The sequence below is a fragment of the Diadema antillarum genome, unplaced genomic scaffold, assembly GCF_040938485.1.
Source record: "Diadema antillarum isolate AM-2024a unplaced genomic scaffold, OU_Dant_1.0 seq00000455_RagTag, whole genome shotgun sequence".
Classification (NCBI taxonomy): domain Eukaryota; kingdom Metazoa; phylum Echinodermata; class Echinoidea; order Diadematoida; family Diadematidae; genus Diadema; species Diadema antillarum.
The window spans coordinates 1,226,365-1,253,011 of record NW_027271427.1 but is presented as its reverse complement, the minus strand read 5'-3'; the positions used below and the strand labels follow the sequence as shown (position 1 = coordinate 1,253,011).

At 37.8% G+C, this 26,647-nt stretch overlaps 1 protein-coding gene across 2 annotated transcripts in view; it reads left to right on the top strand.

Moving 5' to 3' along the window:
• The window catches only part of LOC139732907 (vesicle-associated membrane protein 3-like), a 44,725-nt gene extending 18,483 nt beyond the window's left edge, over positions 1–26,242 (top strand). The window contains exons 2-6 of one of the 2 annotated variants that reach the window (XM_071643744.1): positions 14,775–14,847; positions 15,690–15,768; positions 17,025–17,156; positions 19,852–19,873; positions 24,168–26,242. In XM_071643744.1, the coding sequence (XP_071499845.1) occupies positions 14,775–14,847; positions 15,690–15,768; positions 17,025–17,156; positions 19,852–19,871 (304 nt within the window). In that variant the 3' untranslated portion in view covers positions 19,872–19,873; positions 24,168–26,242. The remainder of the gene's footprint in view (positions 1–14,774; positions 14,848–15,689; positions 15,769–17,024; positions 17,157–19,851; positions 19,874–24,167) is intronic. The other variant, XM_071643743.1, reaches the window with a different exon arrangement.
• Positions 26,243–26,647: the final 405 nt, after the last annotated feature.

Sequence of the window (26,647 nt, the reverse complement as noted above, 5' to 3'; positions counted from 1 at the left end):
TCCCGAAACGAGAGAGTGCCACAGAACTTCTTTAGAGTTCTGCGGAGAGTGCCCGTCACCTTCTTCTGAGGGAATTGCTAGTAAGCCTGACCAGACGCAGTGCAATTCTATGCAGCGACAAGGGCTGGGTAGTTAGTGAATGAGTTGCCTCCTAATCCGTCTTTTGTTCGCACGAGGCGTGGCGTGGACATTCTGTTTTGAAATCGGCAAGCCGTAATTGTCTCTGATCAAAGTTACTCTGTACACTGTACTTGAAAGTCTGTGGTGTAGGGGGTCACTGAGACACCTTCCTTGCAAGACACAGTGCGATGCGTAAAAAAAAGACAGATTAGTGCTTGTTCATTAATTTTCTACGCCACCACGCCAATGTGCTGAATACGCATTGTATCACGTTATGTGCACCATCTTGTTGATGAACCCTATGAATTTGTTTATCAAATCGTTGCTGACCGTAAAAGAGAGGTGGAAAATATAAGTCACGAACTGCCAGCCGCATGACAGAAATGTACCAAGCAAGCAAACAAGCAAGCACCAGTGAATGCCGTTTACAAACGCAAAAACTTGAACTGTTAATAGCAAAATCGACTGAAATCGTGTTTAGACTAAGTAAGAAGCTAAAGGGCCTACTCGTACATTAATATTGCAGAGATCAGTTACTGAGGATGATTTAACAGAAAGAAAACTCGCCTTTTAAAATGCAAGGTAAAACTCGCTCCACATCACAATAGGGCAACGAGTAAGTTCAGATGTACATGTTTCTTGATTTACAGATCAGCAGTTGCGATCTTAACAAATTTAATTTGTAGAGGGAGGCAAAGTGAAGAAACTCGCATCTGAACCTTCACCCCTCTGAATAATATCTTTCTTTCAATGCAAAATGTTTTGGGTATATCCAGTTATTGTTTACTATAAAACATAGTCATGTGTTATTTACAGGCTTTTTCATGTTATTTATTGGATTCTATACATCTTAACTATTCCAGTTTCTTTCCCCCTGACTGATATCACAAAGTCTGCCATAACGATGTTCGCTAAACAGTTTACGTTCCATACGAAGAAATTATGTCTTTTAAACGAGGAAAAAACAAAAACAAAACAAAAAACAAAAACGAACGAATGTTGATAGCCAAATAACTTCACAGTTCGTAGGTGAAGTTCCTTCAAATTTTCCAAAGTAATACGTAGTTTTGAGCGTGAAATTGTCAGGATTTTGCTGTCTAACCCGGTAGTGGCTGCATCACATACTCGTAGTGAATTTGTGTGGGCATACGAGGCCTTTCGTATATTTCTGTGAGTAACCAATCCCTTCCTGTACAATTTGTAGTTCAGTAAACATTTAAAATACTCAATTAAGTACACAATAATAAACTGTTCGATATTTCTACTAACGGTCAAAAGAAAGGCTATAATTAGAATCATGATCTTTGCGATGACAACTCATGAGCTAGTTCTTCGATCGATATTTCCAGGCTATTTACACGCGGTTTATTCCAGTGCGCGCATTCTTTCGTCTGGCACCTTGGGTCTGGCACCTGGTTTTGTGGAAATTTTCCACAAGGAGGGGAGAGGGGTGGGGTGTCAAGTTTCTCGTAAATGCCAGAGAGTGCCTACACAATCTCTTTGCTTCAGTTACTGTTGTGTTTTTCCCCTTTGCTGGTAATGAACTTCTAGATTTAACTTTACGAAGGTTGCTAGCACGTGGTTCTTTTTGTTGTGAGGTGTATGTATTTTTTTTTTTTTTTTTTGCACAAAAACTTCAAAAATTCATAACTTTTGCACCATTCATGGGCCGGAAGGGAAAGAAGTATGTTCTGCAAGCTGTCTTACACTCGCATTAGTATAACTTATCATCACCATCACTCAGATCACTCAGCCTTTTTCTATAAACATTCAGAAACATGACCAACATCATCATCAATCAAAGATTATTCCTCCCGTCTATATTTCTTTTCTGAATTATCCTCCACTACTCGCTTTAATGATTAACAAAAAATCGTAACTGTTCGTTACTTTGAAAGTTTGCAATTTCCGAAGTCTCGTTATTCGAAAAAAAAATAAAAGCAACAACAAAACTGTGTTGCTGTTTTGAAGATTCGTCAATTCAAAAACGAAGGAAGGTTTGGTTTTCTAAATGCTGTTAATCCGAAAACAAAACAAATTTTTGACCACATTATTCGTTTTCAGATTAACGAACCGTATTTCCCATTTTCAGATTAACGAACCTTCGGAATGTCACAAAATGTTCGGATTAACAAACCCTACTACACTTTCAGATTACTATAGTAACAAACATGGAATTTGCGTTTTTCGGATACGGAAGAACGAACCATCGGAATATAAGTATATACACCTATCCGGTATCATCATACCTGACTCTTTTTGGAATAATAACCACCACGCAAAGAAATTAACAATGTCAAACTGAGAAACTGATTTCTTGCCTCAAAATTTTCCCTGATGCCGTCTATATATTTCTTTTCTGAATTACCCTTCCCCCTTTCCAGAATACACACATCATGCAAAAAAAAAATGAACGATATCAAACTGAGAATTTCACTTACTTGTATTTCTTGCCTCAAGATTTTCACTCCCTTCTATATTTATTTTCTGAATCACCCCCCCCCCATCCCCTAATCGACTGAAAAAAAAAAATAAACGTAGTTACAGTCATTCCGAAGGCTCGTAAATCCCAAATTGACGAACAAGGGGGGGGGGGGGGGGGGGGGGGAATCGTTTTTTGAAGAATCGTCGACTCGAAAACGAAACGGGGGTCGATATTAAATCGTTGTTAAACTCAAAAGATAAATGAGTAAATAAACAAATAGATAGATAAATAAATAAATACATAATAAATAAATAAATAAAATTTCGTGCCGGATTAAGAGTGTTCAGACTAAGGCACCTTCGGAATAATCCCACACACTGTTAGTTACTTAAAAGTTGATGCCTATTTAGGTGGTCAAATCTTACGTTTGAAATGAGAAAGTGGGAGCATTTGCAGACATTTTAAAAACATCCGACATTAACGTTTTAGCACAATAAAGAGCCGAAAGTTATCGTTATTCATTTCCGATTGTAAGAGCAATCATGCAACATTTACTAGTATTTTAGCACCTTACGGAGCCGAATGTTACCGTTAATCATTTTCAAATGTAAAAGCAAACTACCGACATTCATTTTAGCATCTTAGGGAGCTGAATGTTATCCTTATTCATTTCCGAACGTGAAAGCAAACATCCGCTATCTATTTCAGCATCTAACTGAGCCGATTGATACAGTTAGTCATTTCCAAAATTAATGTAAAAGCAACAATCTCTTACTGTTTTAGCATCGTACGGAGCAGAATATTACTGATATTCATTTCCAAATTTAAAAGCAAACATCCGACATTTATTTATCATACGGAGCCGAATGTTATATGCTGCTGTCCACTTCCGAAAGTGAAATGAATCATCTGACAATATTATTTTAGCATCGTACGGAGCCGAAAAGTAGGGCCTACTGTTGTTCATTTTTAACGTCAAGGCAGATATCAGACATTTACTTTCCCATCAAACGCAGCTGAATGTTACTGTTATTCATTTCGAGATGTAAAAGCAAATATCCAACATTTATTTTAGCATCGTATGGAGCAGAATGTTACTTCTATTCACTTCCGAACGTAAAAGCAATCATCTGACATTTATTTCAGCATCTTCCGGAGCCGAATGTCATTGCTATTTACTTTCGAAAGTATAAGCAAACATCCGACATTCATTTGATCATAGTACGGAATTGAATATTATTGTTATTCATTTCCGAACGTCAAAGGGATCATTCGACATTTATTTTAGCATCTTCCGGAGCTGAATGTTATTGATATTTGTTTTCGAACATTAAAGCAAACATCCGGCATTTATTTCACCATCACACGGCGTTGAATATTATTGGTATTCATTTCCAAACGTCAAAGGGATCATTCAACATTTACTTTAGCATCTTCCAGAGCTGAATGTTATCGCTAATTTACTTTCGAACGTTAAATTAAACATCCAGCATTTATAGCATCTTCCGGAGCTGAATGTTATTGCTATTTACTTTCAAACATAAAAGTAAACATCAGACAGTTATTTTATCATCGTATACGGAGTTGAATATAATTGTTATTCATTTCCGAACGTCAAAGCAAACATCAAACATCAATTTTAATGAATCAATGTTACTGTTATTCATTTCGAAATTTAAAAAGCAGACATCCGACAATTATTTTAGCATCGTATGGAGCAGAATATTACTGCTATTCGCTTCCGAACGTAAAAGCAATCATTTGATAGTCATTTTAGCATCTTCTGGAGCCAAATGTTGCTATTTACTTTCGAAAGTAAAAGCAAACATGCGGCGTTTATTTATTATCATCGTACGGAGTTGAATATTATTGTTAATCATTTCCGAAAGTCAAAGCAAACATTCGACATTTATTTCAGCATCTTCCGGAGCAAAATGTTATCCTTATGCATTTCCGATCGCAAAATCAAATATCTGACATCAATTTTAGCACCGTATGGAGCTGAATCTTACCGTTATTCATTTCCAAAAGTATAAACAAACATCCGACATTTATTTTAGTATCATACGAAATTACCATTATTCATTTCCAAAATTAAAATGAAACACCTGACATTAATTTTAGCATCTTGCGGAGCCGATTGTTGCCGCTGTTCATTTCCAAAAGTAAAGGCAAACATTCTGACTTTTTCCTACGGGAGAAATAGGACGACTTCGTAATACACTGTATTTAGTTCTTGAGTCACTTGACAGATAAAAAAAGATCTCACCTCATGCATGCAAAATTTTACATGTATGGAGCTGCCTAATTAAGGCATACATTCGCGTTTAAGTGTAGACCTACATGTGTTTTCATAAACCCTCTTCGATCGCTACTTTCAAAGTGTTCCCCGTTCAGTGAGATCACACCCCATAATTAGGTGATACGCTATCAGCGTATCACCTATTGTGATTGTCAAAATCTCTCTTTATTTTTTTTTATTCTTCTTTCTTTCTGGACAATTTTGTGTCGTCAATATCTCAACAATGACATTACGGAATGACATGAAATTTTCAGTCAACATGTCTCATAACAATATCTAGCCACAATAAGGTTTTCATGACAGTAACATATCTATGACGTCATCTAGGCGCCATTTTGTGATTTTCGGACCTTGTCACATGATCGATCATAACTTCATAACTAGATGTCATTTCTGCATCATTTTCGGTGGACATAAAGTTCAGGTCACGCTCTATCTTACTTTTTAACGCTAGTTACCCAGGTCTTCATTACGCGCGCCTACGCGCGCGTCAAAATTTTAAAAGGCTCAAAACGACTTCCCAATGGGAAATCTCGAAGTTTCAGACAATTTTAAGCGTTTCAAACATTTTCTCGCGTGCGCGTCCGTCCGCGCAATTTCACGCGCAGAGGGCGTAACCAACATGAAAATGCAATTTTTTTGACTGATTTGGATTCCTGATACTTTGAGTAACAATATCCACTGATTTCCGATCGATGTTGACCTATAACAAAGGAATGCACTGGCGTCAAAGTTGAAATTCCGCGCGCGCGTCTTTCTGCAAATATAGTGAAAAAACATGTCTTTGTTTATTTCGCCATAGCTCTTTAAATCGTCCGTTGACCCGATATTTCTATTGCATATTACAAAAGCATATGAATTGTAAATAACATTCCTAGTATCAATATTGCCAGGAAAACGCGATGAAGTGATCATATCGTCATTTTGAATAAAAAAAGTGGAATTGATTTTTTTGAGGTACTGTTTCTGACATTCATTTGCTCGTATCTCTGTTGTTTAAGCTCAATATTATCCCAAATTCACATATGTTGTCCTTTAAACATTTGCCTTTCAAGTCCATGTCATGGTTTTGAAATTTGATGACGTCATCATACTTTAAATTGTGATTAAAAGTAAAGATGCAAAATCGGACAAGTTTACGTGTTATGTCTATGGGAGGTGATTTTTTTTAAAAGCATGCATTGACTTAACAACGTTTAAGCACCTTTATCTCAGCTGATTTTGCTTCATTTCCTCTGAAACTTTAGTATGTTGTAGCTGAGACAATAAGCTGCAGTAATCATGCATTTTATTCTTTGAAATCTCCTCATCAGATTGACAATTTTGCAGTTTAAAACTGAAAATGAAAATGGAATGTGGACAAAACGATTCCTCATGTATCTTTCATATACATAAGTTTACGTTCCCCATATTTTCTCGTCGAGACGTATGGCCGAGTGGTTAAAGGCGCCGTCTCAGAGACGTGAGGTTGCGGGTTCGAACCCCACAAGATCACGAAACAATTTTTTTTTATTTTACTTTTTTTTCTTCAATTTGTATTATATATTCGTCCATGTAGAAATCACGTTCGTATATAAACGCACCTATACACACACACAGACACACACACACGCCATATCCCTCTTTTTTGTGTGTTGGAGACCACATTGCTTCGACTGCAGCAACATTTTGCAGGTTGACTTTGTCAAACCGATCATAGTATATAATGACGACGACTGAGGTGTTGTACTTTGAACAATTGTCTTTCAAGACGATGTCATTGTTTTGTAATTTGATGACGTCATTACACTGAAAATTGTGATTAAAGGCAAGGTATCAAAACCAGCCGATTATAGGTTTTATGTCTGCGGGACGTATTTTTCCCAAGTTGCCAGAAATGGCATAGCGACCTCAGTCGTTACATGGCCGCTTTTCCGTCTAGCAATGCAATAGATGTTCACACGGCCACGTTAGTTGAGTGGGCATTGACTTTCCCCCTGTTATATCTATACATTGTTTTTTTTTTTTTTGTCTTACCATTTCCGTGGATGACCCGTGGCCGAGTGGTTACAGAAACGGTTTCGCATGCACGCTCAATATAACTTCAAGGTGCCTATATCACATTCTTTTCTTTGTCGATCACAGATGACTGTCATCTGATGACCACAAGCGTATCACCTAACTCGTCCTCAATGTGACGAGTTTTCATGTCTCGTTACGTTTTGAACTCGTGGGTTGTTACAACGCCGTCATTACCGACCGCGAATTTAAACACACGCGAAAAAGTCGGCACCGATGGAAACCGCGAAAGTTTCTGTACGCGAAAGAAACCACTTTTACAGTAGCCAAACGAAACGCAAATCAACTCATAACCAATGTTGAGACAAAGGAAAGCGTCGGGACACGTCGCTCATCGTCGGGCTATCACGAACATCATTTGTAATCTGGAGAGGCGCGTCTGGACACGTCGCTCGCTATTCAATTTGAGCACTGGCCGTGACCATTCAGAAATCTCGCTACATCTCAAGCGCCATGTCCCGAAACGTCGGCGCTATTAAAACGAACACTTGCGTGAGCGGAGGTCACGCAACATAGAAAAAATCAACAGCTTCTTTCGAGGGTGTCGGCAAGTGTCAGCAAGCGTCGGCAAGCGTCGCGGTATCATCAAAATGATGGCGCGTACTGCTTTGACCGACGCTTAGCGACGGAGTGAAAACATACTGCGACGCACTTCATTGTTCTCGCAATATGTCCCCGTCGCTGAGTGTCGCTCTCCGTCGCTCGCAGTCCCTACTTTACCAGGTGCGCCTTATGTCTTGTCATTGAGGTGTACACGTAGTCACCAATATTCTACAGTATAGCATCAATCCATGCTGTCATATCACACACATGTCTTTCACTGTGATGATGACTTTTACCATGATGCACAAAGAAAGACTGTCTCCCTCTTGTGTCTCGGCCAGTACAATGCCGTGAACACCATCAAGAGATAGTAACAAGCCAAAAATAACAACAACAAATCCCTGCTTGTTCTTGATCCTTGGCATGTACAAACATTATATACCTCGTACTGCATGTACTGTAACCTGTAGACAACGTTGGGGGGGAAAACAGAACAAACACTGACTACACGTGCATTTTTAAAAACCCTTTTGACATACATTCTACATACGTACAATATTTACATACAAATGTATTTTACCATAGATTGGGACAAAGCAAACAAATGATTGTACAGTGTAGATGTGTAGAACCATAGCTACAACTACTTTTGGTTATCATTTTCTCATGTATTACATTATTTTCTTTAAGATCATAAAGTAAAATTTCCATACATGTACAATCTATTGTATGTTGAGACCCTGAATTATACAAGGTATGAATGCTGGGTACACTTTTACCAGTATACATGTACTGTAGGCCTGCTCCTTTTTGTTATTTTGTGGTTCAGTACCACAAGTATGATTCTTTTGAGTATTCTTGATTCAATTATGCAAGTATAGATTTATCCTAGGAAACAAAAAAAAAAAAAAATGCACACATTTCAAATCAAATATTGAATCACTTTGATTTGGTTAAAAACTGTGTGTATTGTAATATTTGTACTTGCATACTTACATTTGTACATGTACAGGCTGTAGGTGATATTGCAAAATGGAAAGAAGCAAAGTCTTGCATTTACAGTATTTCCCCACTTTTGTACGCACACATGCACAATCCAAATGTTTTTTGGTTACAAGACCCATGTAATGATTTGCATTGCATTTGTTAGCTCACAAGACCAGGAGCCATAGTGGTACAAAACATTTTGTACATTTTGCCTTTTTAATAAGCAAGAAGGTTTTTCTATTTTGGTTCAGCATAAAGTATTTTTAGCACAAAATGTTATCCAGCCCTCCATTTGAGGAATCATTAAACTGAGGACAGATGTGTTGGGATCAGCATGAAGTCTCATATGACATACACACGTACAGTTGTAGTACAGGCTCAGCATTTAAAGGTAAAACATTGTTCCCATATGTGACCGTGCATCGCAAAACCAACAAAAATTCGTGCTCGCACTGATTTTGTGTAAGGACTCAAATTAGGTGAAACAGGTCAACCTGGTCAATCTTGCGTTTTTCATACATTTCTAAAAGAGCAATTCTTCTTCCATCTTATGCCAAAGTTAGAGATTGTAAAATGCAGGGGAAGTAGTGATTTTAGCCGTTTTCTAGAACATCTTTTTTGTGGAATAGTGTGATTTTGATATACTGTACACGTATAATATGGTGTATTTTAAATTAATAGTGTCCCCTTTCATTCTGTAAAAAACCCTTTCCACACTCTTCACTTTCAACTGTGATGACTTTTGAAAAGATGATGCTACTGCTTTGGAAGTTGTTGATGTTAGTCATGGATAGAATGTGTTGATAGAGCATGATTAATTTCAGCTAAATCTGATAATCCCTTCATTGTTGTTGATATGGTGCTTTTCACTCTGTTTTTGTTTCATTCATTGCACAGCTACATGTACAGTGTAGCTGCACTTGGTAAGAGTAAGCACTTAAAATAGACCCCATACTTCAGAGCCTCTTTTCTCAGAACACACTTCTCCAGAATGTGTGCTTACTTTCTAAATTTTAGATAGGGTAGAAGAGTCCATTTGAATTGAGTTAGACATCATTTCAAAGCTTGAAGTCTGCTCTTTCAGTATCTGCCCTTAACTAAAAATTCATTTCTGGCAACTTTTTGTTGGTTTTGTGATGCAGGGTCACATACAGTATGACTGTAGAAACTGGCAATTTTCTGTCTGAAAATAAATTACATCAGCCAGACAAATTTCTTGGTAGAGCTTTTCAATCTATAATTTGCAAGGACATAATAATTGAAATTGATGGAAGATGAAGATTGAGCCCTTTTGAGAACACAACAGTGATTTTAATTTTAACACATACAGGTGTATGGTGTATGTACAAGTGTATTAATACAAGATTTTATCTTACCCTTGCTTTTCCTATACTGTTGGCAATCAACATACAAACTGTACACGGTATGCATATATTTTGTTACATGATGGCACTGTAGATTTATGTCATGTGATCACATTTCAGTGACACATATTTTCCCCGTCTTCCTCTTATTTGGGGATTGTAGTTTTATGTAGAGCATTCGAAGTTTTTTTATGCATTCAGTTTATGCAACACTTTATGAGAAGGAGAGGACCAATCAGGCGACCACAAGTCAGCACTTTATTGTTATGTTTTCAATTCCTGACTGTAAGGCACATACATTTGGAGGTAATTTTGTCTTCCATTTTAACAAACATGTGCAAGTCCTAAAAGGGAGACATTGTGGTCGTTTAAAGAAAATGACTGGAACGTAAAAAAGAAAAAAAAAATCCTCTGAATACCTTTCCACTGCCACCCCCAGTTTTGAGCAAACATTTGATGGGAATGCATGTACACTGTATGTATACAGTAGATGTTAGGTATCTCAATGCATTGAAGTTTCCTTGAATAGAAATGAGTCAAAATAAAGAATATAAAAAAAACCTTACACACATAACAGCCTGCATTCAGTATTAAACCAGACTATCTCCCCATCAAGAATCTGCAATTACATGTGCATGTGTACAAACAAAATACTTTTTGAGGACAACTTTAGATAGATCGGTAGACATATTTCCCAACTATTCAACATTATTACAATTAGTATGAATTACAAGTCTGTTTCCCAGCAAATTTTCTTGATTTTTCAATGCTTTTGAAATATTTGTTCCAAATTTTTGTTCATAATGAGAAATGAAAACTGTCTTGAGGTGGCCTCAAAATTTGAAGCAGGTTGGGCCAAGAAAAATACAATGTAATTATTGTTTTACTTTGCCTTTGTGGTTCAAAGAGAAAGAGGCATTTGTTTTATAACCATTGCGTACCTACTTTACCTGACATGTTTAATAGAGCTCTTTCAAAATGAATCTTTAAATTGCTCAAAAAAGATGGCAGCATTGAACCCTGATCATAAAAGGCAAACATGCACCAGTGGAGTTTTTTTTTTTTGTGCATGAATAGAAAATTGACAGCTGTTTGACAGCCAGTTGGGACTCCTTTCTCTTCCAATTTCCCTCACCCTCAACATGGCCATGCACCTCACTATACACTTGAACACAATAGTACAATGAAGCCTTTCAGGGACAGGAGGAGCGCCCTCACACCTCACAAAGGGCAGAGTGGGACAAAGGAGATTAGGATTACGCAACCTTTTATTCACTGATGGTCACTTTCAAGACATCTGTGCTGATATTCGTAGAAAGGAGGCCAGCTGATTTGTGAACAAAGCCAAATACCATGTTTACATTGTAAACCCTACAGGAGAAAATGTGCCACTCTATGCAGATGGGCATTCAGTGTACACATGATGTGTATAGCATATTATGCAGTTTATCAATATAGCCTGTTTGGGAAGTCCGTTAATTGCCTATTTCGTCATGGGTATTTTACCTTTCTTTCTTTGGTGATATTGAAGCCCCAGTTATGATCCTCACAGGCTCAGCTACAATGTAATTGTTGTGCTAGGAAAATTTACAGTAATCACAACTGGAATAAATTTACATACACTGTACATGTATTATCTTGATTGATACATTGCACTTGACATCCAAATGATGCGCATCTGGCAAAATAAGTGTGTTCAGTTTACTGTGAAAAATATCAAGTGTGTATGTTAGCTTGACATCCAAATGATGCGCATCTGGCAAAATAAGTGTGTTCAGTTTACTGTGCAAAATATCAAGTGTGTATGTTAGCTTGACATCCAAATGATGCGCATCTGGCAAAATAAGTGTGTTCAGTTTACTGTGAAAAATATCAAGTGTGTATGTTACAAGCTTGTAATGCATGTATGCAAAATACATGGCTGTTCAAGGTATTGTCTACCCCCTGTATGCATGTTACATTTTTACAGCAGACATACACTGTACATACATAATGTACTGCCTCTGTTTCCCTTCCCCATCCCCTTCCAACCCCCCCCCCCCCCAAAAAAAAAAGAGATCTTTTTTTAATATTAAAACCAAAGTGGAGAGGCGTCACTAAAATTTAAAGGAACAGACAAGTACTAGATCAAATTGAAACCGACTATAAAACCTTTTTTGTACTTCCATGCATATCAAAGTACTTCAGACCTAATAGGATTTTTTTCTTTCATTTTTGTGTGTGTTTGGTACGTACTTAAAACATTGTAGCAAAGTAGGCCTATAGCAGTCGAATTTTGTCTGTTTCAGTTTGATATCAAGATCGGTGTACATGAACTTAGAAACCAGTGTAGTGGATTGGGATTAACATCAATTGATACATGAAATACATGTAAGCAGCGTCCTGTGCCGCAAGGCTGAACCATTGAATGGTGTCTTTGTGTTTTGGGGTACAGAATACTCTCCGTACATTGGCTTTTATTCTAGTTCACTGTGCATGAATGGATACGGTCTGTGAACTATGTACATAGCAGGCAGTGTTGGAGACTTGAAAGAGGGGCAGGTGCATGAGTACTATGTGATACAATAGCCGGGTTCACACATACAAATTAGCGGGATGACGATCGCGATGCTCATCCTGAGTTTTTTTGCGAGCGTCCACACGTACCAAATTAGCGGGATAGCGATCGCGATCGGTATCCCGCTAATTTGGCGAGCGTCCACACGTACCAAATTATCCCGCTAATTGCCGATAGAGATAACAGCAAAGCCTGCAAACTGGGTCACACAGCGCCCTTCTCTATCACTGCCTGCGCGCACTTACCTTTGTCCATTGTCTTTCACGCGTCAGTGGTGTGGTTCGCGCGCTGTTGTTGTTGTGCTCCACAGAGGTGAAGGACCTCTTCGCAGAGGCCTCGCTGTTGTGACGTGCGCATTGCATGATGGGATATAAAAACTCGAGATTCTAATCCCGACCGTTCACACGTACCAGCGCGCGGCCAATTATCCCGCTAATTGAGGAACCAGCGCAAGATTTCTTGGGATTAGCATCGCGATGCTTATCCCGCTAATTTTCGGGTTTTTTCTGTCCACACGTGCAAAAAACTCGGGATGACGATCGCGATGCAAATCTCGAGATTTGTATCCCGCTAATTGGTGTACGTGTGAACCCGGCTATTGTTAGTTGATAACAGGAAGAAAGTTGTGGTGTTGTACATGCAATGTTCTTGAAACACTGTACACATTTTTGTATGTTCATAGCAATGCATTGGGATGTTGAGGACGGACTGATTTTGCTGCAACACGCATTTCCCGTAGACACTTGCCCGAGTATACTCGGGACTCATCCTCAAGAGGTTAAGAATGATAGCTACACATGTGTACATTGTGCTGGTGTAAAAAACGTAGTCATGCTGTACAACCTGCCATGGCTCTACAGGATCAAGTCATGAGTGTGTCCCGTGCATCAATAGCAATTTCACAGTGTTTCATGATTGAGCTGGTCATTTCTGTTTTGTCCCATCAAGTCGTGTTCAAGTTGTATCAGGTTGTGGCCTGGTCAAAAGAGCAAAAGACCAATCGAGTGTAACTCTTAATATTACAATAAAACAGGTCCAATGATTCCAAGGAGTCTGCACAGGAAAAAGACTAGCCTATTTCAGGGCTGCCAACTCTCACGCATTGAGCGTGAGACTCACGCAATTCAACCAATTTTGACTGTCTCACTCTGATAAACGAAATCTCACGCTAAACCCCCAAAATGGAATGTATATGACTACAAAAATAAATATATCTCTAAATTCTCTGATATTCGGAATATCGATATGCCCAAGCCCAAAATTTAGAGATTTTCCCGCGCGGGTGTAAAGCTTATAAACCAATAATAATCGTTTTCGGTTCGCACGCAAAGACGAGCTATTGGATTACGATTGGTTTCTACCTATACCATGTGAGCGTAGCTTGTACTTTTGGCAAATTACAGTACATGTATGGCTATGACGTGTGCTTTACATCACTTTACATACACTGACTGTGTACGTAGTACGTACGTACGGCCGCGCAGCAGGCCGCCAGGCGCTAGCCAGGAGGTCGCTCCGCTCCCTCGCAGTGTCTCACGCCCAACTCTCACTCAAGATTGGCAGCCCTGCTATCTTCACAGTGTGGAAATCAGTGAAAGGGCTGCAAATATACTTGTACGTAGTGGTATTGATTTCAATACCACCAGTCATTACACTTAGCCTTTGGTGTAATGGTCTGTGTGTGTGTGTGTGTGTGTGTGTGTGTGTGTGTGTTTCAAACATGTACAAATTGTATGTGTGTCAACAAGTCTTGTATGTTTGAGTAGGCCTACACTATAATATCAATGCAGTATACAATAGTCCAGGTCAAATGCTCATGGCCAGATGGAACAAAATTTTACCTGTACCACTGTATCCCTTGTCAGAATGGTAGGGTTTAATCTTCACTTGGAACAGGAAAATAACATAAACATTATAGGTTTCACCTACTGGCAGAGGTAACAATTAAATTGCAATTCATTGAACACTTGCTCTCATGTAGGAGATATGTTTTGTTGTTTTTGTTGTTGTTTTTTTGTTTCTTTTTTTTTGAGGGGGGGTGTGTGTTCTGTTGATGATCTTTCATGTATAGTGCAGTGCTATACAGTGTAACTTCACTCTTTGAAACTCTTCCAGAAATTAATCATCTTGACAAGCATTGGTGTTTTTTTTTGTTTTTTTTCGTACTTTCTCTGGACATTTCTTTTAAACATTAATTCACAAGATGAAAACCGTGTTGTTGTGCGATAACAGCAGCAAGCAGTGTACAAAGTGGAAATGTTTTGAATTTGATAAGTCCATTTTGACTTTGTAAACAGCTTTGGCATTAAATATATAAAGATTTGATTGTAACCTGCAATATGTAGAGAGCATTCAAAGAAGTTTTGCTCTTTATGCTAACTGAACAAAACTTTTGCAATCTCTTTGACCTCAATGCAGGGCTGCACCACCACAACCACCCCAGCCACAGAGCAACAAGAGGTTACAACAAACCCAGGCACAAGTGGATGAGGTACAAAGGACGCACGCAAACTGGGCACTTGGGGGGGGGGGGGGGGGTCTTTCTAGGGCACCGATTCCTGGTACCCTTCACACAGCAGCCTAAGGAGCCTGCAATACCAGGGCCCCATTTCATAAAAGATGTTAGGATAGCAACTCTTGCTGGAATGGCAACTTCCAGTAGCAACAGCCAATCAGGAAGCTGGATTCTTGTCATTTCCATAGCAATTGCCATTCCAGCAAGAGTTGCTATTGTATCAACTGTTTATGAAATGGGACCCTGAGCTGTATAGACCTGTACTGTCCAACTACATGTATACAAATTATAATACATGTTATACAATATGAAGAGTAGGGTTTGTTTGTTTGTTTGTTTGTTTGTTTGTTTGGGTTTTTTTTTTTTTGGGGGGGGTACTTTATTTTACATGAAGACTTCGTGGAGACCAAAATTCACATTAGCACTTAAGATTTAACATTGTGAATATGGAAGAGCCCATCATTATTATCCATGACAGTGTAAATTTGCAATGCATTTGTGATAACTGAAATATGCAGTCTGCTTTATGAGCAGACCTCATATTATTCAATGTCATGTTTCCTTTTAGCAGACAATCACACAAAGTCTGGATTTCATCGTGATATCCTCTTCAAAGTTTAGAGGACTTCAAATTTTGCTGCATGTATATGTACAAATTGTTTCAAGGTTTTTAGACCTAAACAAAGACTTGATTTTTGATACCAGATTTGATTTAGGATTAAATGATAACACTAACATTTATGTGTATTTGTTTGTGTGTGTGTGTGTGTGTGTGTGTGTGTGTGTGTGTGTGTGTGTGTTTTGTTTTCATATTGCAGGTGGTAGATATTATGAGAGTGAATGTGGACAAGGTCCTTGAGAGAGATCAGAAGCTATCAGACCTGGATGACCGTGCCGGTAAGTGATAAATATTCAAGCCTTTGGGGGAAAGTTGTCATTTTAAAGGCGACTCCTGTTATGATAAAGTTCTTGGTTCAGGCACCTTTCTTTCATTATATATTGAAATTTTGTTATAGCTGAACAAATCGTGTATATCAGGATAAAAACTGTAGATAATAATTTCTACTTTATTGTAACCAAACTTAGATCGCTTGATAGGACAGGGATGGGGCAATCACATTACAGGACCATTTGTGCAGCCAAATGTAATGAGGGTACTGGTACAATGACACATGGAAAAGATATATCTGTACATTTTGTGGCTTTGCCAAATCAAGACATCAAGAATATGAACAGATATATTATTGAGGCTATTGAAATCACTCAGCAATGGAGATTTTTCTTTTCTTTTCTGATTCACCAAATCACTATTGTCAAATTTTTGAATACAGCTACTGAAAAGAGACTAAATATCTTCCTTGAGGAAAGTAAAGGAATGTTTATTGAAACCACCTTAATTCACGATACCTGTTTTTCCACTTGTATTGAATTGCTTTGCCCTTTTATGAATGTTCCAACTTGATATTTGATGCCGTGAGCTTTACACTGGTACATAGTCACTGTAGCATGAAATAGTCGTGTATCGATGTCAGAGCTGCAGGGAAGTTGGTTGAACCTGATATGACGTTTGCTATGCTATAAATAATTTCATAGAAAGTGATGGTAGTTTGCCGCAGTACCCATACAAGAGTTTTCACAGTCAGTTATGATACAATGTATTGTGAGACATAAAGAAATTAACGCACAGGTTTAAACAACCAGAATCATATAATGTTAAAGGCATTTTTGCCACTTGCAGATGACACAAAAGCCCAGCTTTAGTTCTTCAAAATAGTTCTTAAATACCAGTTTATAGAGATAGAAACAACCAATGTAATAATGCTAATCAGTATGATCAATGTTAAAGTGAATATACAAAATGTGAAATAATGAAATTGTTTCTAGAATAAACCGTCTACAATTATGGTTTATGGAGAAAAATAGTGATATTTCCTTATATTTTCAGCCTTATTGCAAACTGTTCATCTGGTAGGATGTTGATCTGACCTACTCATATATAATATGCATCAAATGTGATAACTTGAACATTTTTTAATCACTGCTCTCAATGGTAACAGTACCTTTTTTGATATGTGTGTGAGTCTGCTCTCTCTTTTTTGGTCCCTTGATTTAATCCTTGTTTCTTTTGTTTTGTCTCAAACAAAACTGTACAGATGCTCTGCAACAGGGAGCATCACAGTTTGAGACAAATGCTGGCAAACTGAAGCGGAAGTACTGGTGGAAAAACTGCAAGATGATGATCATTCTTGCAATCATCATCATCGTCATTTTAATAATCATTATCGGTACGTATTCACATTCATCGTGACTTAAGCTGTGAATGCTATTAAAACAAGAGGAACTTCTGTACCTCTTTTGTTGGGGGTGTTATTCTCCTTGAGATACTGTGGAATAGCCAGGTTAATCCCATGTCTAACAATCACACTCCAAAGAAATGTTGCCGTTTGCTGTGGACATCTTAATAACATCTTAATCATTCACTATTCAAACTTTTGGATGTGTGAGATCTTCCACTGAGTCAACACTTTATCATTGCTGAGACTTGCTAAAATGACAGTGCACCAAAAAAGTAACGGATAAATGAAAAGTTGAGATTTACCGTCATGTGTCACTTTTGAGACGAGTGCTGTAAAACGCTTCGTTAATTTCCCTGTAGGAAGGGAACATTTCCAAAATGGGATCCTGCAGTCAGTTTTGCAGTCAGTTTTAAGTCACTTTGCAGTCAGTTATAAGTCACTTTGCAGTCAGTTTTAAGTCACTTCTAATTCCTGGGTTTTCAGGCTGGAAAGAGTACTTCATGTACATGTCCCATACCCTGATTAACAGGGTTCGAAATTGGCGATGGTCCGCTGGCCATTGGCCACCCAAAATCATGTCGGACTAGCTAAAAATCACAAAATTCTGAAGTAACTAGTCTGTCTGGCTAGCCAAAATATTGCTTCAAAATTGATTCTAAGTAGTCCGCCTGGCTAGTTAAAAAAAAAGTTAAGTGCGCCCCCTGATTAATCTTTTATTTTTTAAAAAAGTATTGGGTGCAGTGTGCTTGCCTTATTACTTTTCTTTTGACCCAGGTCATGTAATAATCCAAGAATGTTTCATTTATTTATGTGATTAATATTTATGGTTACGCACACCCCTACTTTAAAGCTGTGGTATTCAGAAACTGAAGCATTCTTTCACATGAATGAAAATATCAGGGCATATAAGCACATGTGCAGACCCCTGCTTTAAAGTTTGTTCGTTCCGTTTGCAACCCTGAAAATTTAGATTCCTTTTCATAATCTGGTTCTGAGTGACATGGGGTCGATTTTTAATTTCTTTTTTTTTTTAAACACTGAGGTGCATTGCCATTAGATTTCATACACAATATTGGGAGACATTGTGACATTTTCAAAAGGGATATATGACTTGTAAAGACGACGTTAGCTGAGGTATCGTTGAAGGACAAATAAAACACATCTACCCCGACAGTTGTTAGCTAATGACATGAAGGGCAGGTTTCAAGTTTAGCCCTGTTGCCATAGATTTTCTTGCTTACCTTTATTTTTCTTTTGACCTAATTTTCTACCACAAACATGATTTTCACAGATGCACTGGGCACAGTGTATAGATTTACAATATGTGTGACATGGCATGTTTGTTTCGATGGTCATCAGCAACTGTGTGCCAAATGCTTGACAAAAAAGGAACAGTGCCATTTATTTAAGATTTTAGTTTATTTTTTTTTGGATAAATCTATGCAAACTTGTCTAGCCTCATAATTGTGGTGGGTTTAATTAAGATAATGTTTTATTCGTAGCATTGGTTGAAGCTGTGGCAAGTTTGTTGCATGGCAGTATGACTCAACTTGCATCAAAGTTTGTCAGAAAGATTTGATGTACTGTAATGCTTTGCAGCTGGGCTTTTCACTCCATACTCTTTCACTCAAAAGCGAATATGTTTGGCATGTAACGCGATGGCAGACGTAGATGTTATTGAAATCGGCAATTGTTATTGTGATAAAGATTGGGGGGAGGCAGTTGGCAAAGCAAACATGAGGCTTGTTTCTTGGAAGAGTAGATTATAATGTTGATTTTTTAATTCTTTCAGAAAACTTGAATGCTCTCATGTTCTTTTGCAGCTTGTATTTCACCTTGTTCACATTCTTTTGTTTGCTACAGGGCATAGGATTACTCCCATCCATTTGCTTATTAGAAGACTGAAGCAAAGATACTAATTGAAATCTTCAAAAAAACACTAAAAACCGAAGCCCAAATATCCTTGATTAGATGATAGATTTTGCACTCAACCTGTCGGTCTAATTCTGAACCTTTGATACTGCAAAGATGTGGGCTTATAATGTATTAGCCTCTGTGAAATTCTGAATTCCTGAGAATAAATGGCAGAAAGGTCTTAACTTTAAGTTCACTGATGCTGTAAATTGAAAGTATACACAAATACACTATACATGATTCCTGTGCCATGCATATAAAATATATCATCTCAATGCTTTACAACATGTTCTAATCATTAATTCGCAGATCATGTATTACAATATGCTACCATACATTTGTATGTACAAACTGTATTATCAACACTTTTTATCTCCCAGCCCTGGAAATACAGCCCCTTTTAAATACCAGTTAAAATCATTCAACTCAGTATCTTCTCTCACAAATCGCAATTTTTAGTGGGAGATTTGCTATTTTATCCTGTTTCCCCATTTTGGCCGTGATTTCTGTGACATATGATGCTTCTCACTGTAGAGTGTGGCTTTCATGACTCATTACAACATGTACACTGCACTTTCCCTGACCATACATAAACCAAACCAAATGTGTGACTACAGTGTATTCATCTACTTTTCTCATATTCAAACTAATATGTTTTCAAAGATATATCTGCTCATAGTTTCTCATTCATTTTTGTTTTCATGTGTCTGATATTTCACATTTCCATGTTGTTTTTTTAACCATTGCACTTTGTTGCAACAAATTACAGTGTGGACCACACAGGGGTAGAGGTCTGTATTTTAGTATAGCTGCATTATTTTCTGCCTTCAAAGGTTTTCTTTTGTGTCTTGACCAGTTGTGTACATTGTAAAAGCTGTTATGTATATATTTCAACTCTTGAGAAAGCACACTACCTCTAGATTTGTGCTTAGTTTATCAGAACTGGATTTGCTGGTCTTTGTTCTAAACATACAAATTTGAAGAAGAAGGATAAAAAAAAAGAAGAGAAAATACAGGGGGAAAAATTAATCAGAAGCTTTTACACTGTACTTAATGGCCTGCATTCATGAAGGTGGTACAATCTTATCCATGGTTTAACTCATGGACAAGATTGTATCACCTTCGTGAATTCAGGCCAATGTGTACACCTGCAAATTTGACAAAGAGCTAGAGATTCTCTGTTACCATGGCAATGTCTGTTGAGTACTGCTACTGTGGTGTGTATATTGCAGTCTGGACTTCTTAATTCCTAAGTGTATCAGTGTGTGTTTTGATTAAAATATTGTCTAGTCATGTTTTGGCATGCTGGTCGTCTCTTTGTGACTTCACACAATTTATTATTATTAAATGCTCTTGTCAGATTTCCCCTTTTAAACATGCACTGAGCTTTGATATGATGCCACCCTACATTTCCAGCAGAAATGTCTTTTGCTGTTTTAAAAAAATGTTCTGCCAAGAAAAGAAAGGATGTGAGCTGACAGTCTGGTTTCCGAGGAGATGGAGGATGAAAGAATCAAATTGATTTAAAATAATGATATACTTGTAGGGTCACTATTCATGCAATTGCAGCTGCTGTAATATGCACACCAGTGTACTCTAACAAAAATAAAACATGCTATGGCGAAAACAGAGGACCTTCAGCACAGTTTGTGTTGCATGAATGGCATACATGTGAGGTACAACTGCACTGCAACATGCCAGTGATTTGTCTGCAAACACCATTAAGTAGTATCATTCCCGATTTCCACTAACATACATAGTTTTATGTCTTGTCTGCCTTTGTATTTACTTGTAGTATATTATCTAACATTAGATGGCTTTTTATTCTCTTTGTCCTCGGGAATCAGAATGCTGATACTAGGCACATGAGACTACTAGGTCTCGTTTGCTATAAAGATCAGTAGTATTTATGCATAACGATCTGATATTAATGTTTACAATCTTTGATATTGTGATCTTAGAATCACAGCAAAATTGTAATTTTGCATTTATGTGGGGGGGGGGGGGGGCAGGGGGTTTGGAAGTGAGTCATATACAAAGTAATACAAAGTAGCGATACCTCCTACAGTTTATTTTGCTGGAATGTTGTATGTTATGTCTTGAAGCAAACATGCTGCAACCATTTTGTTTCTTCTGTTCTTCCTTTTTTGACAAGTCATCTTGGATTACATGTTAGAAGGTTACAGTCCTTCATTACGTATTGAATCCCAGTAGTTTAAATCTCTTCCTTTCACTATAAGATGCAATTCTTGTAAATGCTTGCAGAAAAGTCGGGGAGCAACAATTAGTTTTTATTGTCAGCCTGAGGCCAACCTTTGAATCGCAACGCTTTGTTCAAACCTATAAGTCTGTAGAATGAATGTGGTGCAGTTGAGCAATAGGCTTTACATGTAGCAGCAATATCCTTCTTTGTCACCGTGAAATTTGAACATTGATCATCAGCAAACCACAAGACAGATCTCTCTGAGTTCTTATAAGACTCTTGAAATGTAACTTCTCAGAATAACCAGTGCATAATACTTTATAGGCAACACAAAAACTCATGTTCTTATAAACTTGCATATTTTATGTGGGTTGTATTATTAGGTCATTTGATTCCCCCCCCCCCCCTATTTGCACCAGTGCAGAGTGTATGGGAATGTTTGCCACCATGCATTCATACCAGGATAATGGCATTGTTTCCATTATACAATGTATGATATCAAAACTTACCACATAACAGTTAGTATGGGTCTAGATTACTGTATGTACATGCTTGCTTTACTCTCCCAAGTGTCTGTATACTTTGTATATTGCACCTACATGAATGGCAGTGTGCATGGAATGTTTGTCATTATATATAATTATGATTATTAGCCTGTGCCTTGTTACAGATTTGTCAATGTATTGTGATAGAAATCTTACAGTCACTGCTAATGTAACACATTTTGTGCACTGTCATTCTGTTCTTGTTGCATATTTATGTGTACATTGTACATATATACCAATAGTGCTTTCCTTTGACCCAAGTTCATCTATAGAATACCAAAGTGTGATGTCTTAGCCATTTATCGCCATGGAAACTGGTTCTAAACAACCTCACCTGGCCTGAATATCTGTGAACACTATTGTTGCTATTAAACATGCTCGCACCTGTTTCCAACCCAAGCTACAACAAAAGACTTTGACATCATCACTTCGGTACTCTCTGTGTCTTGATGGTACAAATACCAGTCCTACCCGTGAGCGTGTTCCTATTATAGCAAGCCGCATTGCAATAAAGCTTAATATACCCTTGTGTTTGTTACAACGTAACTCGTTACACATCGTCTATTAGAATACCACAGCAGTATTTCTGTTTCGTTTTTGCCAAGCTTCTCCTGAATACTAGTAATGAGATTGAAATTGGGTCTTCTACACTCTCTGCTTTTACTTTCTTTTTCTCTCTCTCCACTTTGAAGAGTGAGGGAGGCATTTTTCCGATTACTAAATTATGGCACTATTCATTACAGGGTCTATCCTTTTGTATTTAGTTGAGTTTAGGGACCTCACACTGCATTATTTATTCCAATGGAATTTTGTTTTATCTTGTTTGGGCTTTCCAGAAATCAGAGGTTATAGTAGTAGGTTTTTAAATAGATGAATAAATTAATAAAATGGAGAGAAAGAGGAAGAAACAAACAAATAACAAAGCAGAAAAGGGAGAGGGGAGAGAAAGGGGAGAATGTCATTACCACAAAGAACAGTGCTCATGCAGCGCTGTAGCTCTGCTCTAGCCATGCAGAACAAGGGCCATGGAACAGGTGGGGGTACTAAGTAGGCTGCAGCCCCCCCCCCCCCCCCCCCCCCCCCACACACACACACACACACACATTTTGGACTCTTAAAAAAATTGAAAAGAAAAAAAAAACAGAAAAACTTAAAATATAATAACGAAAAATCACAGGAAAACCCATGTTTCTCCAAGGGGTCTGCCCAGAGATTCCTCGCCTGAAAGCATTAGTGCTATTGACCCATGACCCCCCCCCCCCCCCCCACACACACACACACAAACTAGAAACATTCTGCAGCCCCCAGAAAACACAAACACTTGTACCAATTTTATATGCAAAGTTCATCAAACCAGCAAAGTGGGGCTTCCTTACTCATACTTCCTTGAACCCGTCCCACCCAGTCCCCGCGCTAACTGTCCCTGATGCCCAGGGATTAACTCTTGTCAAATTATCCCGTATGCAGCAAAATCGAGATCCCAGTCATGAAATGTGATTCATGTCATCCATGTATTAGCACGATCCAAGCATGGCATGAGTAGATATCCATGCATTAACATTGACTTGCATAAGGTCATATGTACACATGCATAGTGTCTATGCTGCAGAGCTGTTGTAAAAAGGTTCTAATGTGCTTACCCCCTTCCTCCCTTTGGACTGGACCGAGATTCACATGTAGTCAAACGATGAATCCCGTTTACTATTAAGTGAATACAGGAAACTTTTGAAAAGACTTTCTCGATTGGAAATAAGAAGACAATATTCAAGATATCTTTACGTAGTGTGTGAAGTATCGTTTTACTGTTCACATAAAAGCTCTGTTACCTTCAGCCTCTTCTGTGTATAATGTATACAGTGATGTGTGGTAGTTGATATTAATGGCCAGATATCCCATGGCTGTGGTTTGTTGATAAATCTTTTTGCCATCATTTCCTGACTATTTATTGTTATTCTTTCACAGGAAAGAATGAAAAGAATCTACTTCATTTGAGTCTTTTTTTTCCTTTTGCTTATATATATCACTTTGTTTCAGTTACCAAATTTACAACCAATATGCTGACATCTTGTATTAGAGTATTAAAGTTCCTGTCTTTCAAATTCTTTTTGTTGAAGATTTTGTGAATTTCTTACTGATTTTGTGCTGATTGGATAGGTAGCCTTCTGACTAAGCCAATTTTAGATTACTAATGAGATAGAAGAGTGACCTGTGGGACTTTTAGAATTCAAAGCTCCAGATTATGGTATATGCAGCTGGTATGAGAAGTAGCAAAGTTTTCTCTAATGGTGTGGTGCTGTTATTAATTGCATTGTTTCCCCTTTCAATTTGTCCTTACAGTTGCCGTTGTGACAAATGTCAAGAAGTGAGATTTTCATCAAGGATCAACGTTAAAGTGGTTACTTCTGCAAGTTAAAGCAACACAAGCATCCCGTTTCCCTAGCAACACTGGAGGTTGGAGCCCCCATCAGGTCAAAGATTGATGTCATAGGTCATCCACGATTGAGCGTTTGTCAAATGTCAAAATTCTGCTACATGCCAAACCAGTCGAAAGTAATCACATTCAAGCCTCATTCGTATGTGTTCTGTAAAACACAACTTTCGTATCAATTCTCCCCTCTGCTTTCAGTAATACTGATCATAATTCGATCTGAGTTATTTTCTTGTCAGTCCCATTAAACAAAGCAAGGAAAGATATTTACCAATTGCTAATACAAGCAAGTATTTAATGCCACACTATCACTGTCCTTACTATTCATATTATTATATTGTAAGTAATTATTGATGATGTTGTCAAGAACAGTACACACAAGGAATGAAGGAACTAGCCCATAAAGTGTTGAGACTACAGCAACAAAATGTCTTCATACATGTATACCTTCAGTCTTTATGAGACAAATAATAAAGGCAGATTTTGCTTTTCTTCTTGGGGGTTAGATAATCCAAGGTTTTTCAGTGTACCCCTACAACGGCATTGTAGTTTATTAGCTGTATTATTATTCTATAGCAGGTACATCTCATTAACATTTTGTTCAGCTTCAAAGACCTTTACTGGCTCAAGATTTTAAATTTCAGCTCATACCATAATGCAAGACACATGTATGAGCACACGGTAAGTTGACTGAGGGATAGATTCCCTAGTTTGTTGAAGAGTCGATTTATGTTTGACAGAGCTATTAAAGATAAACTGTCTATTAAACATGTTTTTCATTTTTATTACAGCTCCAACATGTCCACAGAATTCTGAAACTAGAATTTAACATTTCTTCCCCCTCACCTTTATTGATTTACCTGTAAAATACTGTATGATAATTGCAATACACGCTATAAAGATATATGCGGAGGATTCTCAATTTCTTTGACGGATGGGAAGGTGATAAATGTAAACATGGAGTTTTGCACATTGATTGTAGGCTCAATGCTTTCTGGGCTACCTATATTCGTTGTAATTGGTAGATTCTAGTGAGTATATTTGTAAGAAATGACTTCATAAAATGAACAGAGATGAATTGTGATAATTATATATCAGCAAAAAAAGAAAAGAAAAGAAAATAGAAGATTTGAGAAAATAAGAAGAAATATTGCTTCATTATGCTGTGCATAGCAGTTCAACACGTTATCTAGAGAAAACACATACATGTTATTTAAATAAGAGAAGACAAATTAAAAGCATGTATGTGAAATGTATGTATATATTATCCTTTAACTCTGCAATCCAAATAACTATCTGTAAAGTGTTTTTTTGTTTAGTATATTAAATGTTAGATCTGTTTCATTATGAGACTTGTATATTGGTGTTGAAGGACAAAAACATAACAAAACAAGATTCAGCACCATCTTATCTATATTGGTGGAAATGTTTTAGCTATTTTTATTGCATATATATATATAGGTAGATAGTAATGTATGTGTTGCAGTTTAACTGAATTATACACTAAGAGCCATGAGGTATATACAATATTACCCGCTTGTATTCTATGATTTTGACTGGTTATTCAGGAATTCATGTGACTCTTGGAGAAAACGGCTAATTGTAATCAACCAAGAAGCTTAAAATTGGGAGGATGCGTGCAGTATGCGAGAATCTTTCGTGCTTTGCGAATCTGGCATCACGTTTAACGATGCTTTCATTTCACTGACGTGCAATGTAGTACAGTGTCACAAGTAACGATCATCACTCAGTCACATCATTCGGAATTTAGTCTGTATATCATTCTCTCTGAAAGGGTTTTCCCCTGAAAAGAAAAAGCAAACTTTTGAATAATGATCCAGGTGCAGCATACAGGTTCAGTGCAAAGTCTGTTTAAAGAGTATTGCTCCAGTGTTTGTAGCACACCAATGACATGGATGAAAAATGACCTCGTGGTGGGACAGAGAGCCATGAATACTACCATTCTCTGTCTATACTGCCAGGGAAGGTTTGGATATGTACCTGAAGGGTTGAGAGGAATTTAGTGGCTAGCTGTGCTTTGGTCTACCCACTCATAAAAGTCACACGGTGTGCATGCCCCCTATCAATGCTACATTAACACCATGTTCCTGGCAGCCACAGCAGTCACGTTTCAGACCACCGTGGACGAAACGAGATCGACGTGAGACAACGCGGGGAGACAGAACGAGCAAACATTTTAGGCTGCGATTGCCGTGGTTCCATGTCAGATTTTTTAAAATGTCGAAAAATTTGCCACTGCAGTCACGGTGCTGATCAGGAACTTTAGTAGGCCATATTAACACGGGGTGAACTCAAACATGACAGCGCATAATAGGCCCTAACTAAACTTGGAGGTAGTCTGTAGTGCAACGCAACGGGAAATATGTGT